This window comes from Centroberyx affinis, unplaced genomic scaffold (genome assembly GCF_046629955.1).
Source record: "Centroberyx affinis isolate AG114_WGS23_722 - 3 ecotype Tasmania unplaced genomic scaffold, CSIRO-AGI_Caff_v1 ptg001550l_1, whole genome shotgun sequence".
NCBI classification, from domain to species: domain Eukaryota; kingdom Metazoa; phylum Chordata; class Actinopteri; order Beryciformes; family Berycidae; genus Centroberyx; species Centroberyx affinis.
In genome coordinates, this window is record NW_027280005.1 from 142746 (window position 1) to 159296 (window position 16551).

Sequence of the window (16551 nt, forward strand, 5' to 3'; positions counted from 1 at the left end):
CTCTCTCTCTCTCTCGCTCTCTCTCTCTCGCTCTCTCTCTCTCTCTCTCTCTCTCTGCCTTCAAGTGCTATCGGAAATATGCTGATTACGAGTTCAACGCACATGAACGACCCAACAATGTGGTAAAAACGACCGAGAAAGTCGCAAAATGGCTGAGAGCATGGACAGTTGATAGTAAAAGTGGTGCATAGACCTATAATAACTTTCGGCTATTTAATTAATTATTTAAAACACCAATTACATCCCATTTTCTCCTATTCATTCTGCTACAGCACAAATTTGATCGGCGCGACTTGGCCATAACCTAAAACAGCAGCCGACAAAAAGCTGCTTTCGTTACAAGACCTATTTTATTTCCGTGGTATAGCTACTGAGAGGCCGGAATTACGATATTACGATGAGCACATGAAGGCAGCATCTCTCCCCCCAAAACCCTCTTGCACACACGAGCGCTTTAGTTTTTATTTAAGCCAGTTTAAATTGTTAGTGTATGCTTGCATTTATGACAATGCACATACATTTAAAATAATTAAAATACAGTGTTAACAAATAGGCATACAAGTCATATAATAGTCTCGTAAATCCCTAATTTTAAACACACATTTTTTTTTTTAAATCAAATATATTGAGAACTTGTGTTTAGCTGCCACCTCCCAAGTTATGCTTCCAACGGCGGAGGCCAGCAATTTGTATTGGAGGGATTATGATTATAATTGCCGAGTTAAGTTTTGTTTTTGTTTTTCCACAGAATGTTAACAAAAGAGTTAAAAACTGCCAATACATGACCTATGGTAATTTCTTAAATAGCTTATAATAGACTGTGTCTAATTTCCCACAGATTTTGAAGAATGTTTAATAGTTTAATGGAAAGAAAATGCCCCAAAACCTCTAAAGCAACATTAATAACATTGAAAAGAACAGAGAACATCTGGTACTAATGATACAAGGTGCACGCACGCCATCTGGCGGCCAAGAGACTGAACAAGTGTATCTCGTGGCCGATAGGCGGCAGTAGCGCTTCCAAGCAACGCAAAACTAAACAGCGAAGAAGAAAGTAAGCGCGGGTTATTCGACTGTGTTGCTAACTGCTACAAGCGTCAACCTCCTTGGCGTCAAATCACAGTAAGTAAAATTAGCAACACATCAACACTGGCAAACTGTTATTGATGTTTTGTTCAACCGTCTCGGTGAGTGTGTTTTTGCGGCTTTTCCAGCAATGCAACTTTAAGACTCAGTTAGACATAATTACCCACATTAACTACGTTTACTGACAGCTGACAGAGCTAACGGCTTCACGTAGCCTTATCCCGTTTAAATATCTATGAATGTGATGTTTAAGGGCTTATCGGCAGTCGTACGCACCTGACAGAAGACAACTTAAGACTTTTTATGAATCTATAGGGTCCATGCTTCAATTCGGCGTACATTCAATACACCAAGTAGCTCTTACTAACATATAATTTCAACTTTTAGAATTGGTTCACCTGATATTCCTACAACGTGAACCAATTCTAAAAGTTGTCATTTACAGAAATAAGTTAAGTGCTCCTTGATAGATCCGTTGTGTGTCGAATTTAGCTACCAAAACACCATAACTTTTCGTAAAACGTCTTAAGCTAACGTTATGTACGTGTGCTGATAAGCAAGACCACACTATGTTGCCAGATTTCTGAATGGGGTTTGGCGTACAAGTTAACCTGACGTTAACGTTAGCTACAAACGCTATGACGGCTAATAACACAAAAGCTTGTTGACAACTGCTAGCTGAGTACCGAAGCATTGACATTAACATTGTCTTTGAGGGCTTCTTATGTTAACTCGGGTACTTAGTGAATCCTAATGTATTCTAATTCATAGTGAGGAAGCCATGGAGTCTAGAGAGAACCGCTTCGCCCATTTGTTGCAGCCTATCCGCGAGCTCACCAAAAACTGGGACATCGATGTGGCTTCTGAGCTGAACGACTATCTGGAGGAGGTAATGAGTTCCATGTTTCTCTAAAGTTCACAATGATACATGCACATCAGACTTCAGCTATCATAGTTATACAGAGAAAGCGGTTTGATGATCGTGCCACTGTTTGAGGAGAACACTGCATCTGGGAATGATTTAGATAGATATTACAGTGTGTTAGGCTTAGGATTTGGTCCTTAGTTTCCCTGCCGTTAGAAACCAGTCCTGTCTTCCTGCCCTGTCTTCATAGTTGGATGAGATGTGCGTCACATTTGATGGAGGGAAGATCAAGCTGAACTTTGCAGAAGCAGCACTTCTTATCCAGGGGTCAACGTGCATCTACAGCAAGAAGGTATACAGCAAGAAATCAATCCATGCAAAACACACGTTCTTTTATCTAATCCTTGTAAGACTTGTGTTAAATGTCACTGTTACACTCTCAGGTGGAACTCTTGTACAATCTGGTATACCAAACTCTGGACTACATCAACGACAGAAACAAGAAGTAAGCTCTTATATTTGTGTGTGTACACAGATTGACAAGGTATTTTAAACGTTCTGTCCCATTGAATTCCAACGTAGTTTTTGCACCGGGGACACATTTGTCAGGATTAGTGCAGAAATATTAGGCCATTTCTGTGCTGTTTTTCTAATGCTGTTCTATTGACAGACGTGATAAACAGGCAGCGGGATCTCAGGAGAACGATGACGAGGGGGCGACAACCCACCATGATGCAGATGATGGTGCTGTGGTAAGGAATAGAAGCTACATTTTGTTATTTGGTGGTGTATTTTTCTTATTCCTGTGGATAACTGGCCTAATGTAGACAACATAGCGTCACGTTGGCATATTTCCAGTGCAGCTACGATGGAGTTATATCTCCTGGAATGCACTGAACATCACAGATCCATGATGTATAACAGCATAAGAGTGGAATTTGTGAGTAAAATAGTCTTCTGTTTGTTTCCTTTCAGTTCATACCTTTGGACTCTGGTGTTTTAGAGAAATCACAAGAGGCTGATTCCAACACGGTCAGTATATCCCCCAGAAACACAAATTCAATGGGATTTTACATATATTAAAGTCAAATAAAGAGAGACTGGAATAGCTTGTTGTGACCATATAATTAGTATAGATTAATTGTGTTTATCTGTTATTTGTATGCATGTCCACTGTGTGTTGTTCAGTCTGTGCACGTGGCGCCTCTCCCTCCCGAGTCTCTCATTCTTCCCGAGACCCACGAGAAGCAGAAACTCCCTCTCATCAGGTGAGTGTCATGTCATGCCATGGCTCAGCATGTAAAAAAAACAACCCTCAAAATGCATTAAAATGTCTTAAATACAGTAATTAGAGGTCTTAATCTTTATGTATCATGGTGGCGGGACATTATTATTAGTCTGTCTGTAGATGCATTCTTGTGAACACAGTAACTCAGTAGCACCTTGCTGCATAAACTTGCATATTAATGATGAAAAATATACACATACAGTACTGTGCAAAAGTCTTAGGCACATGTAAAAAAAAAAAAAGTAAAGCGAAGATGCTTTCAAAAATAATTAAATGAAAAGACACAATTTATATAAAAGCTCTTGGGTGCCTAAGACTTTTGCACAGTACAGTACATACAGTATATATATTTTAAACTACTATAACTTGTTGATGCTTTAATATACAGAGTTCATATACCAAGTATGTTGACATAGAAGTGTATACTAATGAATGCATTAATTCACTTAATGACCTAATTAGCGTAACTGGTTATGTTTAATATCTCATGGTGATTATGGCGCGACATTAGGCAGCTCAAGTGCCTATTTTATTTTATTGTTTTTTTAATTTGGTTGTAAATTAAATTCCTGGTAGCATTAATAGGTCTTAAAGTTTCTGAAACTTGCAGATACTTGCAGATGCTTACGAGAGTTTTTTTTTTTTTTTTCGTCTGCTACAGCGTGAAAGGTGAGATACTGGGCAGCCTGAAAGACTTCCGGATAAACACCTTCATCCCAGGCGATCAGGATCTGATCCTCCTCATCCTGGGTTCAGCTTGCTCCGACTTACTTGAGAACAATGAGCACACAAATGGCCCAGCTGACATGTCCCTCCCTCAGCAGCAAGGTAGGTCCACCAAACTCTAGTTAAGTGATATAATGTAGCTTCTGCAAATCCTTAACCATAGTTTATGTCAAAGGAATACACCAGGTTTTTGGGAGATTGTCCCGCTGGTCAATTTAGCCTTTAAGTCAGTAGTTCTCAACCTTTTTCATATCAAGGACCCCTAATTTAGTCCACATTAGAGCCACAGACCCCCATTTGATGAGATTTCTTCTCGCGGACCCACATCTGAGAATATTTTTATTGTCAGATATGATTTTGTCCAGAATTCCATGACTATCTGTATTGTAGGTCGAGAGATAACAGAGAAACTATGATCAAAACAGTCATTCTAAAATGACAAAATAATGAAGTTTAACAATTCATCAATTTGCTGGGGATCCCCTGGAATGCCCTCAAGGACCCCTGGTGGTCCCCGGACCCCACGTTGAGAACCACTGTTTTAAGTGATGAGAACATAGATGCCAGAGTCATCCATATGTCCCTGGTAGATAGTTGGCTCCATGCTAACAGTTTAGCATACATTGTGTTGAGTGATAGTAGGCGTCTATCCAAAGTAAGGGGTGTTGACGACTTGTTATTGATGTTTCATTTAGCATTGCAACATTAGCTGACTATTATACTTCCATTTGATTATGGGGGCAACGTTTCAGACTGTCTCTCCATTCAGTTTATATTGACACAGACAGACAGACTGATTGAGCTTCTTTGTTTCTGTCCAGATGCAGTGGCTCAAGAAGCAGTGGATGCTGGAGAATGTGTGGCCAACGTCGATGAGGGTGGAGACAATGGTGGAGAGGACAACTTCCTGCCTATAGAGGACAATGATGTGGAAATGGACCAGGGACCAGACGAGCACATTGATAGACACCAGGTAGGTATATTCACCTCACACCAAATGAACAAATAGCAAAAATCATACATATAATAAAAACGTAAGTGCCCAAACCATATGAATTGCTCATTAGCACAGACAGGACAGTCCATTTGTCCAGTGCACACATAGAATAAGTATACATCCACAGTCATGTTGATGGTGTGATGTAATGACAGGCGTGTTCACTCTTAGATTAATCAAGAACAGGGTTAGTAGTACAATATGTATCCAATCTGCTGTACTAAACACAGCTGGACTTCGTGTCTCTTGACAAATCATTTCCTGTTGTTTTCTTGTTCTGCCCATTTCAAAACCTTCATTAGCTATGCTCAATCAGAAATAGGCTTGTTTTGCCAAGTTTGTTTCTAAATTGGTCTTAAATTAAATCCCAGGTGGCATTTAAAAGACCTTTAAAAAGTTTATATTTGGCTTTCTGAAAGCTCCAGATGCCCTGGAATACATTCTGTTTCTCCTGTTTTCTTTCCTAGGCCCCCAGTGAAGGCAGGATGCTCCGAGAGAGACGGGACGTGGACGCCGACAAACTGAGGAGGGAGGAGGAGAAAACACACGCTGTAAGCTAATGTTTCTAATAGGGTGTGATAATTACCACCCGCCAAGCACCAAATGCCCGTAAAATTTTGTCTTTGGTGGATCAATAAGGGTCATCCACCACACCGGATGGTAGCTTTTTGAGACTGTAACATTGGTTGTATTGAGTTCTCTAGCACAGTGATTCTCAACCTTTTTCATATCAAGGAACCCTAATTTAGTCCACATTAGAGCCACGGGTCGGACCCCCATTTGATGAGATTTTGTCTCTCGGACCCAAATCTGAGAATATTTTTATTGCTAGATATGATTTTGTCCAGAATTCCATGACTCTCTGTGTTGTAGGGAGAAAGATAAGAGAAACTATGATCAAAACAGTCATTCTCCTATATTATCTAATTGTGTTAACTTCTTGTAAATGAAATAATGGTTTAACAAGTTTAACAATTCATCAATTTGCTGGGGACCCCCTGGAACCCCCTCAAGGACCCCTGGTGGTCCCCGGACCCCACGTTGAGAACCACTGCTCTAGCACTTCGTGATGAATTACAAACTTGATCCATTGTAATAAGCGAGTGAGCAAGTTTGAAATTAACACACAATGCCTGATTCTGTAGATGAAAAGTGAGGAAAAAAAACGAAATTTTGGACACTGGTTTCTAATCTGCTCTGTATCAAGAAATACAATTAATGAAGCAACCATTTTGAAACCACTTCTGCGGTTTGTTTCAGGCGAACGTGTGGAGGTTACATGACCCTTATGCAGTATTTGGGGAGGACAAGCCTCTTAAAACGGGTAAGGAAGCACTACTCACAGGTACGCATTCTCTATAAAAGCATACAGCATGTTTACAGACTCCTGTTGCCTCTTGGCTCCCTAGGGAAATGCTACAAGGTTCCTGAAGGTCTGGATGACGGCGGAAAGAGGAAAAGGAAACGTCCTTCTTCGCTTCAAGACTTTAGGAGTTGGTTCACGGGAATATGTAAGGGACTGCGTTTGTGTTTTACGTTTCTTATTAGACTCTGTACGGTAGACTGATTTATATATAGTATGATGTTTTGGTCCGGACTTCACAAAATTGTTTCCTTTTTGTTGCAGTCGATCCCCCTGAGCACAAGTTAAAAAATGGGCCCATGTTTACAGGTAACGACTCTGTCCCGCATGCTTTCCTTTAATAATAATAATAAAAAACTTTATTTGTGTAGTACTTACCTATAACAAGGTTATTATAGTTTTGCATTTTTCATTAGTTTTTATTTTTATTTCATTTTGACTTTTTATTTTCAATTTCAGTTTAGTTTTAATTCGTTTTTAAAGCGGGTTTGCTCGTTTAGTTTAGTTTTTATTTTTTGAAAATGCTTAGTTTCAGCTTAGTTTTTATTAGTTTCAGTGTTAGTTTTAGTCTTTTTTTTGTAATATGGGGTATTTGTCGGGTGAGATTCAAAAATTCAAAATACTAGGCTTATGTATGAAATAAATTGACAAAGACGAAAAAGAAAGACATTTTCTCTATAATTTTAGTTTATTTTAGTTTTGTAAACACACAATACAGTTTCAGTTAGTTATCGTTTTATCGTTATCGTTGTAAAGACTCGTTTTTATTTTTATTTCAGGTAACGAAAATGTTTTTTCACAAGTAGTTTTCGTTATTTCGTTAGTTTTCGTTAACGATAATAAGCTTGACCTACGTATAAGCAGAGTTTACAAAGGGCTTGAAAACAATAAAACACGTAAGGAGGAGATAAAAATAGGAAACCCATTCAAGAGAAAATGGGTTAAAAGAAAAAATCAATGCATTAAATGAAATGTGAATAAGAAAAATAAGAAACGGCACAAGTTTGAAAGTGGGAAAAATCAAAACAATTATATAAAATCTACAAATGTGTTAAGTAATTTAACGTGAGAAAGGTCAAAGGTCAAACAATTTTGAAAATCGAACGAAACCAGTTTGTACAGTATGTGGCTCTGAACAAGTTAACTTAAATCATACTTCATTTTTACCTCATTATGCTTTATATACATGAAAGTACACCTGAGACTATCCAATTCATTTTGACCATTTCTTTCGCAGACCTGAACTACATTTATTTGAGTACAATGAAAGAGAAGCTGAAGACCCGAAAGAGGATCTTCAGAAAAGCGGTAGGGGAGTGCGCATGTACACATCGTCAAATACAGTACAGTATATATGCTGCTGTGCGAGGCAGTTAATGATCCGGCCTGTTCTGTCTCAGGGTCTGGTTATTTCTGATGAGGAGCTGAAGAGGACATTCCTGCAGCCAGAGGCGGAGCAGAGGGGGGAGGAGCTGCTAGAACAGCTCCGCCACCCCGACCTGCAAGGTAACCCAACCCCCCCCCCCCCCCCCCCCATACTGTTAACATACTCCTTAGTATTCCTGCACCCTCTGCCCTAGTGCTGTACAAGAGTAATGGTCTAAAGGAGGGCACAGGACATAGGAAGTGTGTCTGAAGTTGAGTTACTGCTACTGCTTTTAATGTAAATGTCAGTACAGTTAGATGTCCAGTTTACAGGGTTCCTACGCAGGTCTGGAAGTATTAAAAATGAATTTGATCATTTCCAGGTCTTGAATAGTTTGGGAATTTGAAAAAAATGTCTGGAAAAGTATGGAAAATGCTGTGGTTCAGGTCTAGCTTTGATGTTGTTGATGTTGTTGTAGAGCCACTTTGAGTCCACAGTTTTTGTTGATGTGCAGAATAATGTTCAGATAGAGGGACGCTCTTATTACCCAGCTGCTGTCAGCATGCATTATATCAAATACCCACCAAAATCAAATCCAGTCAAGAACATAGGGTCTGGGAAAAATATGGAATTTTAAAATGGAAACCGTGTAGGAACCCTGCCAATCATCTCACATATTCTGATATTTGTCGCTGTGAAGAACTTCATCTATACAGTGATATGACCTAGTTAGCAGGGGCAAGACGTCTATCTGCGTAAATCATATTGAACACAAGACAAAATCTTCAAAACAAATCAAGGTCTGGAAAAAGTATGGAATTTTTTAAATTGAAAATGTATAGGAACCCTGAGTTTAAGATGATTAATGTTTATTTGCACCTTTTGATAAAGGTGAAGACAACTCGGACAATGAACACGAGCCCTTTCCTGACGACATTCCAGCAGAGTTTGGAGGTGGACAAGACTTTATATCACCAGGTAAAAATAAGCTGTGATACTCAGACTTAACAGTTCTCGTGTAATCAGGTGTAAACGGGAAGCACTGCTTTTACTGGAAAAGCTACAAAACAACACAACAGTGGCAATAAAAAACAAAACAAAACATCATGTTCATATCATACACATTGTCAATAAAGCAGACAGACCAGTCTGCCAACATCCACTGATGTCACCCCAAATGTAACTTCACTTGCAAAAAGCCAATAAGAAATGTAATGAAGTAGTAATTCATGTTGGGAAATGCGATGTCAGACTAAGACAGTCTGAAATCACTAAGAACATTAGCTGCTGTATGAATCCATCTGTTCTGTCAAGCAAAGTTTAAGCAGAAATAGGGAAACAACACATTCTGGGCAAGTGGTAAATTATTATCACATCATCTTATGTCATCAGATTTCTAATGAAGTGTGTTTGGTTGTAGTGATTAACTGTATTTTTGTGTTTTTATGATTCCAGAAGCCCAGGCGGATGAACTGAGTTATGAAGACCTTGTGAAGAAAAGTGTGGTACGCATTCAGTGTGTTCTAGAAATCATCTGTCTTCTGTCACATTGTACCTAATGAATTTGTGAATGAAGTGTTAACAAACTAGATAAGATTATTTGGTTTGGAAGCAGTCAACATTCACTTTATTAGTCACTTATTACAAATAAAATAACATTTTGTGTTGCATGACATTGTAAAAATGATCATATCTACGTCTGCAAAGTAGTCTGAACTAGTTTCTAAGTAACTTCAGTTAAACCAAACTATATTTGTCTTGAGGGAAGCTTTTCCGTAACTTTGCCGTTTCTTTCCAATGTGCAGTAACTGGTAGCTTATGAAACAAGCCTTTCAAAGTCCCCAACGGTGCAGATGACAACGGCCTCTTGTTGAACCTCTTTGCAGGAGCAGTTCCTGGTGAACTCGCGGGGTTACGCCCAGGAAACGGCGCTGTCACGAAGAGTCAAGGACTGGGAGGAGAAGATCCGTCCTGAGCTGGCAATGCAGGTACAACGCTGAGTCTTAAATCTGAGACTTTTACCACACGCAATGCCATTCAGTGCTCTGTACCTGCAGTGCCCCTGTCTATTCAAATAATGATGCACTTGCTGTAGCTTTTCAGTTCCATCTGTATCTCAGGACTCAGGAGGCTATATTTTGGTTGCATTTTCATTGACATTTCATGTAGCGCGCTCAGTATCTTTGCAAATTCTCTATTATACTCCTATATTATTATTGCTAGTGTTGTGCAGCAAATATAACGCAATATGATGCAAGATGGTGGCAAACTAGGGGGCCACTGTTACTGCAGCTCTCTCTCTTTTCTATTATTTTCCTGTCACTTTTCCTTTTTCCCTTTTTTGTTTTACTTGATGCTTAAACGTACTATTGCTTCACCTCGCATCTCTCCTTTTTAGTTCTTTTTCTACTTAACATTTGTTCAAATTGTTGATTGCATGCGATTATAAATAGGGCTGGTTATCGCCACTCATTTCCCGAATCGATTTGATTCCGATTCACAAGGTTTCGATTTGATTTCCGATTTGATTCAATTCGATTCAATATCGATTCGGTTAGGGATATTTCAGTTACAATACCATTTTTGCTTGGGTATGAAAGAGATTCTCAGAGAACTAATGCTGTAAATTGTACAAGGAACCCTCTAACCTGGTGCATTATTAAAAATATGAACGTTTACATTTAGAATTGACCCCAAAGCAGTTACATTAATGTACTTTTTATTTAACATGACCAACACACTACAGCTGCCCAAATATAGCCAAATGGGACACCCTGACAATCTGTTCCTCTGTCACCTACTGTCTCGGTCTCTAGGAGGAGCGTCCAGCTTTCGACATCCACGACTACGGGGACAGGATTGTCGGGGCTTTAAACGGCGTGGGCAGCAGGAAATCCTTCGCCTCCATCGTCCACGGCTTGGACAACTTCGAAGCCTGCAAGTACATGCTGGCGTCACTGCAACTGGTAAACACTACGATTACTTATCCCATTCCAGACACCTTACACCAAATCTTAACAAAATCGATTTTATGACCGATGTTTTACGACTCTTCCCCCCCCCCCCCCCCCCAGGCCAACGACTACACAGTGGAGATCGACAGCGCGGAGGGGCTGGAGGATCTGGAGGAGAGCCTGGACACCATGGGGCTGACGCTCCTCAGCACACACAGGGCCACGGAGCGCTTCAAAACCCTCCAGGCCTCCGCAGCCGTAACCTCTACCTGACCCCGGGCTGTGCAGTAGGACCAGACAGCACACACACACACCTCATTAAAAAAAAAGCGGAACTCGTGGTTATTATATTATTTTTTTTTTGTGTGTTTTGAGATGACAAAAGAGAAACGGAGTCGCTTCAGTCTCCCAAGATGCAACATTGTTTGAGCTTTTCTTTCCTTCCCCCTGTCTGTTTTTGTGTGGATGTCTTGTAGTTGAACTACAAGTCAGTGAGGCAAAGATAATCTGAAATTATACTCTTATAGCACAAATAACCTTCATATGAATTCATGCATAGAAACACATCAAGAGAACATCAGCTGCCCTCAGGATTTGTTGACTCTTTTTCCAGACTTTGTTTTTATTACAAAGTCACTTCTTCATTTCAACATGCTGGATATAGAATAATATATTATGAGGGTTCACATTCTTGTTAACTTAAGTATGATCTTTACACTTGGTTTTCAAAGTAAAAGCAAATTGTGCGCTAATTGAAATATTACTCTAAGATTCTGTTTTACTGTCTGCGCCTCAATTCATGTGCCCTCTTTTTCTGTTCTTAATACATACTGTATATTGCTTCTGATACAGCCAGCGATTCAATAATGATATTCATATATGCATTCTTATTGTCTATATAAATGCTCTCATTATTTGCTGAAATGGTTTGAGAGAATTTTAAAGAAAACTTTGTGTAAATATATGGCTTCTGTCTCTGAAAAAAATCATGACATGGAAATGATGCAGCAGTTTTCACTGAGGATTTCTAAAATATTGGTAATATTTGTAATAAAAACATTTAAAAAAAATCAGTTAAAATGATTGATGGTTTGATAAAAGGCTGCTAGCCTTCCAGAATTTTGAAAAACTGAGCTCACAAGTTGTGGCTATCAAAAGCAGTTTTCTAGGTTTTATGTTTTCCTTGTCAGTCTAAGATTTTCAGTTTTCATTTCTTTAAATTTAGGTAAACCAGACGATTCCCTCAGCTCCTGAATTCTCTTTATTTCTATCATATTGGAGCCAAATTGGTGCTGTAAAAGGACTGTAAGCAAAGTCAAACCGTGCTTTTTTTTACCTCTGGAAATTGCTAACATGTACTTGAATGAATAGTGATATTCCCTGAAACAACAAATAATGACTGTAAATCAACATCTAATAATGGTCCTAATGTAATCTTCCATCACTTAACAAAAGTGAGTCAGAGAACTTCCATGACCTAAAAATGTCCTTTATGGTTGGTTAATGTTTTTCAGTCTGTTTGCCGCTCCAGTTGGGCTGAAAACCAGCTAATGCAATGCATGTGTAAAACAAGTTGGGAAAACACATTCTGCTATATTCCTTTGAAGTCACCCATTTGTAAAATTCCCTGATATTCCCTGACTTCTCCCCCCAAAAAAATGGATCAGATTCCTTGTCTGGAATACACCTCTTTGTTCAGACAGTGGGACAGTAGAGTAGCGGTGCTGTCGCCATTCAAACCTAAATCAGGGCGGGAAATGAAATAATTCAAAGGTGTCTGGCATGTACAAGTAATTGCTTCCCATACTGTATTTCTAACCTTTATTTATCCAGTGGAATCCACATGTCCCTGCTTTACATTCACACAGTTGCACACATTCACACTGGGAGCAGCCCAGTACAACCAGTCTTCTACTGTTGGACACTGAGCAGCTCCATTACAGGTTGACTTCTTTGACTACCCATTACCAAATAACACCAGTAGATTTTCACTTGCGTTGTTGGTATAAGGCAACAGTACAAGTCCAGGTCACTATCAATGACAGACAAATAATTTATGTATCCTTCATAAACGATATATTACATTAATGAGTGAGGCATCAACAAAATTTTCAACAGTTAAAGCTGCACTTGGCAAGATTTTTATGCAAAAATCCACCTGTTTTATCAACATAAATGACAAAGTGAGTAGAGCTGCAACGATTAATCGATTAGTTGTCAACTATTAAATTAATCGCCAACTATTTTGATAATCGATTAATCGGTTTGAGTAATTTTTGAAGAAAAATAAGTCAAGATTCCAGCTTCTTAAAGGTGAATATTTTCTGGTTTCTTTACTCCTCTATGACAGTAAACTGAATATCTTTGGGTTGTGGACAAAACAAGACATTTGAGGACGTCATCTCGGGCTTTGGGAAACACTGATCCACATTTTTCACCATTTTCTGACATTTTATAGACCAAACAACTAATCGATTAATCGAGGAAATAATCTATTGAAAATAATCCTTAGTTGCAGCCCTAAAAGTGAGGCTACAACAGAGAAGAACGTCCCATTAACCACTAACTGAGACGCTGTATTGTCACTCTATTGTCCAAATGAAATTCTGGTGTCAGTTTGGTTTGGAAATCTTCTCCATATAGGAAGTGATGAATCCAAACTCAGGAGTGAAATACAGTATATTAGTCTCCTAACATGGCCCGCTCCCTCATAGCTTCACATGGACTTTCATGTGGTTCCTGACGCTCTCGGTGATCTGTTCCTCGTTCTTCATCCTGTTGTAATAGTCCAAGAACAGGCCGTCCGGGTTGATCAAGTAGATGAGGATGGTGTGGTCCACTATGTAGTCCCCGTCGTCGTCTTTGGGGCCCGGGCTGGCGTACACCCTGTAGTCCCGTCCCGCGTGCTTCACCTCCTCGGCGGTGCCCGTCAGCCCGATCAGCCGCGGGTGGAAGTCCTTGACGTACTTGGCCAGCGCCGCCGCGTCGTCCCGCTCCGGGTCCACCGTGACGAAGACCGGCTGCACGGGCGGCAGGGCCGGGTCCCGGTCCAGAGCCGCCACCACCGCGCTCAGCTTGTCCAGCTCGTCGGGGCAGATGTCGGGACAGTGGGTGAAGCCGAAGTACAGCAGCACCCAGCTTCCCAGGAAGTCCGTCTTGGTCCTGCGCCGGCCCGTGTGGTCCAGCAGGCTGAAGTTCCCCTGGCCCAGGGCGACCCGCTTCAGCTGCTCCACGCGCTGCCTCTGCAGCTTGTGTTGCTTCTCCGAGTAAACGTACCACCACGCACCCAGCAGGCCCCCGCCAAACAGCAGGGTCACCACCAGCCGGGTCCTTAGCTTGATTTTGGCTGTTTCTGTGGAGCGGTTGGGGCCTTGAGAGAGAAAGCACCTCTGGGTCCGAAGAGGAGATATGTGCTGTGATAAAGACCCGTGAAGTCCCGAGCTCCTCTTGAGAGTGTGATGACCTCCTCTGGTTAGCGGCTGCGATGAGAGCCACATCTTCTGTACGCGGGTCTGAACAGAGGCAGGGAAACTCTGCTGCAAGACGCATCTCACAAGTCTTCCTCCGCTACGGAGATCGCCTGCAAAGCATCCGAGTCCCAGCATCTTTCTCTCCAGACCTTCTCCTGTAGGGGAAGAGAAGACGGTGAGTTCTGTTGTGTTTTCTTTGGGTTCAATTGTATTTGACCTTTATTTCACCAGGTTAGTCCCACAGAGATGAGGAATCTCTGTGGGACATACAACGATGTGCAAAATCAGAATACAGTCAGAATCACAAAAGAAGGAAAAAGGTAAACAGTGTATACAAGTAAGATACAATCAAAATGGAAGTGTGATTAGTATGTTAGTTAAGTATGGATTGCAACATTGTTAGGGTGGTATAGAGCAGTGGTTCTCAACCTTTTTCATATCAAGGAAGGACCCCTAATTTAGTCCACATTAGAGCCATGGACCCCCATTTGATGAGATTTTGTCTCTCAGACCCAAATCTGAGAATATCTTTATTGTCAGATATGATTTTGTCCAGATTTCCATGACTATCTGTATTGTAGGTAGAGAGATAACAGTGAAACTATGATCAAAATAGTCATTCTAAACTGACCAAATAATGAAGTTTAACAATTCATCAATTTGCTGGGGACCCCCTGGAATGCCCTCGAGGACCCCAGGTGGTCCCCGGACCCCACGTTGAGAACCACTGGTATATAGTATATGGTAATATATATATGCAGTATGTAACAACGAGGGGGATATGGAAATCTTAAGATAGCAGATATTAATTTCCAGGAATATACATTATGTGCAAAATGTGTTTCCATACGTTTTCCCCATACCTCCCATTCATACATTCTACATGTTTTGAAATTGTCAGTTTCAGATTAAAGTATACAGAAGAGCATACATGTGTGTGCATTGTAAACAAAAACAAAAAAAATACCATCAGTACATTCACTTACAGATGCAAATTACATACTGCATGTGCAGATTTGGACAAGTCACATTATTAGCTGTTCCCTTTTCAAAACTATGGATGGATATACTATATGTATAGAAAAATGGCAGCTATGCAAAGTGAATATGGTATAATATTGTTGTTAAGCCAAGTCACAACAAAGCTCTGCCTGAATATGGACTAATGGTTCCAATTGGAGGTGAAATGAAAACAAACCAATTCTATATTCAACATCAAACCAGGAACAGGCTAATAAGCAGCGCCAACCTAAGCTAGCTGATTAGCAAAACACCATGCTAACTGTCCTAAGATGAGAAAGCGATATCAGTGTGAGGAAACGCTTCAAATAAGAAAACAAGTGGTGAATTTACCTTTAGTTGTCACACAGTCGACCTTTCTGACTAGATCCTCATGTCATGTAACGTAAAGTGAGGGAGCCGGTTGTGAAACACATGACTTGCCTTTACCTAACGCTGCTGTGCATTCATGTTAGCTGATTCGACAAAACAGGAAGGAAGGAGGAAGACTGGAGATATGGCTGAAATATTGGTTAGGCTAGAGAGATAAAAACAGATTCTATTGTTTAGCGATATTTTCCGCATACAACTGCTTAAGTAAAAGGAATACGTTGCTAATTCTAAATGTAGTCTGAGTAAAACTTACTGAGTTACTTAAGTAAAGCACGAATCACCATGATTCATTCAACAAGATTAAGACAGGCTGTCCAGTTTCTTGGATGGATAACATACAAAAAATACACAGAAAAGCACAAATACGCAAGAATACAATTCATTACTTCAACCTTTGATTAATGTAAGCAGATTCATGTCTATCTGAACTAGCGCTGTACGGCTCAGACTTTCCACTAGGCGGCGCCTTTCCAATGACTCCACTTTCACCTGAATGTGATGAGTGTTGGTAAGTAACAGTGACGCACCCACTGTAGTCTTACATTAATCATGAACATTTTTGAAGATAAAAAAAAAAGACAGTAAAGTTCATGTTAGTCTTTTGCCAGTGTGTAACTGGACTGAATGGGCAGAACTACTTTAAGCAGGAAAGCTGTGCTGCAAGTTGATCTATTGAAATTGTGTATATTTGCTTTATTATTAAAGCCAGCCTCTTATCATGTGGCAGAAATGTAATGGATAGAACATGCTGTAAACCATACTCTAAACCAGTGATTCTCAACCTTTTTCCTATCAAGGACCCCTAATTTAGTCCACATTAGAGCTACGGACCCCCACTTGATGAGTCTCTCGGACCCAAATATGAGAATATCTTTTATTGTTAGATATGATTTTGTCCAGAATTCCATGACTATCTGTATTGTAGGTAGAGAGATAACAGTGAAACTACTTCTACATTCTCTAATTGTGTTAACTTCTTGTAAATGAAATAATGCTGAAGTTTAACAATTCATCCATTTGCTGGGGACCCCCTGGAACCCCCTC

General features: G+C 40.1%; 2 protein-coding genes across 2 annotated transcripts; one reads left to right on the forward strand and one right to left on the reverse strand.

Annotated features, from left to right (window-relative positions):
• Positions 1-1085: 1085 nt before the first annotated feature.
• Positions 1086-11446, forward strand: ncaph2 (non-SMC condensin II complex, subunit H2). The gene is made up of 20 exons (XM_071527627.1): positions 1086-1122; positions 1858-1975; positions 2202-2303; positions 2395-2456; positions 2622-2703; positions 2927-2983; positions 3140-3219; positions 3901-4067; positions 4787-4938; positions 5430-5513; positions 6223-6286; positions 6372-6473; positions 6590-6634; positions 7563-7633; positions 7726-7831; positions 8583-8669; positions 9147-9196; positions 9578-9679; positions 10508-10657; positions 10766-11446. The coding sequence occupies exons 2-20, from the start codon at positions 1868-1870 to the stop codon at positions 10916-10918; spliced, it is 1824 nt and encodes a 607-aa protein (XP_071383728.1). The 5' UTR covers positions 1086-1122; positions 1858-1867; the 3' UTR covers positions 10919-11446.
• Positions 11447-12150: 704 nt separating this feature from the next.
• Positions 12151-15507, reverse strand: sco2 (synthesis of cytochrome C oxidase 2). The gene is made up of 2 exons (XM_071527628.1): positions 15469-15507; positions 12151-14270 (listed from the first exon to the last, which is right to left on the reverse strand). The coding sequence occupies exon 2, from the start codon at positions 14248-14250 to the stop codon at positions 13354-13356; it is 897 nt and encodes a 298-aa protein (XP_071383729.1). The 5' UTR covers positions 14251-14270; positions 15469-15507; the 3' UTR covers positions 12151-13353.
• Between the last annotated feature and the right edge of the window lie 1044 nt (positions 15508-16551).

Bases quoted from the DNA above. Each gene is read 5' to 3' on its own strand.
- sco2 (XM_071527628.1), bottom strand. From the start codon at position 14,250: ATGCTGGGACTCGGATGCTTTGCAGGCGATCTCCGTAGCGGAGGAAGA.
- ncaph2 (XM_071527627.1), top strand. From the start codon at position 1,868: ATGGAGTCTAGAGAGAACCGCTTCGCCCATTTGTTGCAGCCTATCCGC. The intron at 4,068-4,786 runs GTAGGTCCACCA...GTTTCTGTCCAG, and splicing joins GTCCCTCCCTCAGCAGCAAG to ATGCAGTGGCTCAAGAAGCA. The intron at 4,939-5,429 runs GTAGGTATATTC...TTTCTTTCCTAG, and splicing joins AGCACATTGATAGACACCAG to GCCCCCAGTGAAGGCAGGAT.